The sequence below is a fragment of the Saccostrea echinata genome, unplaced genomic scaffold (genome assembly GCF_033153115.1).
Source record: "Saccostrea echinata isolate AGI-Se365-2 ecotype Australia unplaced genomic scaffold, CSIRO_AGI_Sech_v1 ptg000001l, whole genome shotgun sequence".
In the NCBI taxonomy this organism is placed as follows: domain Eukaryota; kingdom Metazoa; phylum Mollusca; class Bivalvia; order Ostreida; family Ostreidae; genus Saccostrea; species Saccostrea echinata.
Genome location: NW_026889750.1, coordinates 7492249 through 7495481, shown reverse-complemented (window position 1 = coordinate 7495481; position 3233 = coordinate 7492249). Strand labels below are relative to the sequence as shown.

Below are 3233 nucleotides of genomic sequence, written 5' to 3'. Positions count from 1 at the left end.
TTAGAATTTCAAAAATACTATCCATTGCACTTATGAATGTGGTATTAATTTTTTCAACTCTCATTTGTCATATAATTATCATTGATCGAATCATTTAGAATACTAGATGAACGCGTAATACGCTTGAAGCAAATCGACGCTGAACTATAAAAAAGAATTGTCTGACGGTATAATGAAGGTTACATTCCTCAGCTTATGACATTGATTATACACGATCATATATAATCAGACAGGACATAGGAGATCTGCTTCATTTTATCAAAATCGGAAAATACTTGAAGACAAAAAAGAAATAATCAAAGATTCTGCACTACCTGGATTTATTTTATTTATTCTGAGGTATGATTTTGTGGGGAAACTTGAAAAACATATTGTTGTCTGATAATCATTAATGAGATCTTTGTTTATTTTCGAAATACATTGAGACAAGTGAATTTCAGCAACGTTGTTTTGAAATTCTATTGAAAACTAATCAACTTCAAAAAGGGAATTAAACATAAAGTGTATGGAAACACAATTATATACTTCAGATATATTTTTCAACAATCGGCCATTTCCAGGCAGATTGTTTCTCGAGACAGACTGCTTAAGAGGAATATGAAGCAAGAATCTGCTAGTTTGTGTTTGTTTTTACTGTTTATTAAGGGAATATCGTTAACATCTGTTCATGGCCTTCTTTATACTGACGCTGAATCACTTCTTCAGGAGGTATTTAAGAACTACTCAACAGATATCCGACCAAAACAGAACATGTCTGAAGTTTTAGAGGTCTCTCTTATGCCCATCGTTTTTTCTGTGAATGATTTTGATGAGGTGTCTGGAACACTCTCCATTGTTAGTGGCTTTATGCTAATTTGGCATGATTTTCGATTGACTTGGATACCAAGCAACTATGGTGGCATCGAGGAAATTCCAGTTCAAAAGCAAAAACTATGGATTCCTAATATCTTTTTGATTGACCCAGCCAAGAAAATGGAAGCTATTGGGGATGAAGACTTTTTGAGCAGAATTCGTTACACCGGAATAGTATCCTGGACACCAGCGGGTCTGATTCAAACTTTGTGCAACGTTGACATGTATAAATTTCCTTTCGACACACAATCCTGCACTTTCACGTTAGCTCTGTGGGGATATTTGCCATTTGAAGCTAGATTAATCCCTTTTAACAATATGACGTCAGCGGATACGACTTACTACTCCTCGAATGCTCAGTGGACGTTACAAGGGACAACAATGAAGCGTTCTGAACTTGGAGAATACGATAGTTTAATTGAAATTCGACTCATTTTGAAAAGAAAATCCCTTTATTTCGTCATAAACATGTTAGCTCCTATTCTTCTATTATCTTTACTAAATCCTCTAGTGTTTGCCTTGCCGGTTGAAAGTGGAGAACGTGTGTCTTATGCTATAACAATTTTTCTATCGTTTGCTGTATTTATGACATTGCTTAGTGACAGTATGCCTAAATCGTCCGAGCCAATGTCTTTAATGTCATATTTCTTAATAGTTACGATGTCTATGAGCACACTTATATGCGTGTTGGCTGTTGTCACGATGCGTTTCCATTTCAAAGACCCTATTTTACAAGTCTCAAGTAAAGGTGTTTTTATGCTAAATGTGTTGCGACTGCGATTCTTGTGCCACATCTGTAGAAAACCCAAAAAGAAGTCTAAAGTTGCTGACAAGTCTGCGAAATTGGATGTAGCTTTTGAAAAGAAATATTCTGTTGCTGAAAAAGATGCGCAAGATATTGGAGTAGAGAAAAAAGTAACTTGGAAGATATTAGCGGAGGGATATGACAGAGTAGTGACGTACTATTTTTACATCTTTGTTGCCATTCAGTGGTTCATCCTTATGATAGCATTAATGTGAAAGATTTTTTCAATAAATTTTTAAATAAAACATTTAGACTTTATGCTGGGAATTTTTCTTCTCCTTCTCTTTTGCATTGTTTGGGCAATTTAAACAAGAGGTCCATGGGCCACAACACTCCCCTGCGTCAGTATGGCCCTGCTGTTATTCATCAGCAGATTTTTTCTCCTGTATATTCATGTAAAGCTTTGATTGCCTGTTCTAGCCACACCCTACCCAAAGGGGTCATGTTTTGAATGTAATGGAAACTAAACTTTCTGAGGATGCTTCTATAATCATATAACAAATCATGGCTTTGCTGTTTTTGAAAACGGAATTGTAAAGATGTCTGCCACACTATCCGGGGGGGGGGGGGGGAGGGGGGGTCATGATTTGAACAAATTTGAATATACACTACCTGAGGATGCTTCCATATCAATATGACTAATCATGGCTCTGTTCTTGAGAAGAAGATTTTTAAAGATACATGTATTTCCAATATATGTTCATTTGTAAAACTTTGATCCCCCATTATGGTACCACCATATACTACTGGAGGATGACTTCAACAAACTTGAATCTACAATACATGGGGATGCTTTCATATCAATATGACTAATCATGGGTTTTTGTTCTTGAAAAGATTTTTAAAGATTTTAAAGATTTTTCCAATATATTCCAATATTCCATATTTTCCAATATATGTAAAACTTTGATCCCCTATTGTGGCCCGACCCTACCCCAAGGATCAGGATTTGAACAAACTTGAATCTACACTACCTGAGGATGATTCCCTATCAATATATCTAATTGTGGTTATGGCTTTGTTATTTATGAGACGAAGATTTTTAAAGATTTTTCCTATATATTCCTATGCAAAACTATGATCTCTCATTGTGGCCCAACCCTACCCCCAGGGATCATGATTTGAAGAAACTTGAATCTATTACACTACCTGAGGATGCTTCCATATCAGTATGACTAATTGTGGCTTTGGTGTTCTTGAGAAGAAGATTTTAAATGTTTTTTCTGTACATTCCTATGTAAATCTGTGATCCCCATTGTGGCCCCACCCTACCCCCAGGGGTCAAGATTTGAACAATCTTGATTCTACACTACCTGAGGATGATTCCATATCAATATGACTAAATATGACTAAATGTGACTTTGTTGTTCTTGAGAAGATTTTTAAAAGTTTTTTCTATATATGTAAAACTTTGATCTCCTTTTGCGGCCCCAGCCTTCCCCGGGGGGGCATGATTTGAACAAACTTTAATGTATACTGTGTAATGAAGGTTTCACATAAGTTTCACATATTTATTCTAGTGTGAATCAAGATTTCTTTTTGCTTTAATGAAATCTTCTCGATAAATAGTTACATG

General features: G+C 35.6%; 1 protein-coding gene across 1 annotated transcript; it reads left to right on the top strand.

The window, feature by feature from the left end:
• The first annotated feature begins 597 nt into the window (after positions 1-597).
• Positions 598-1872, top strand: LOC133182037 (neuronal acetylcholine receptor subunit alpha-9-like). Its single transcript, XM_061316747.1, has one exon. It carries the CDS (start codon positions 598-600, stop codon positions 1870-1872), a length of 1275 nt encoding a protein of 424 aa, XP_061172731.1.
• The last annotated feature ends 1361 nt before the right edge of the window (positions 1873-3233 follow it).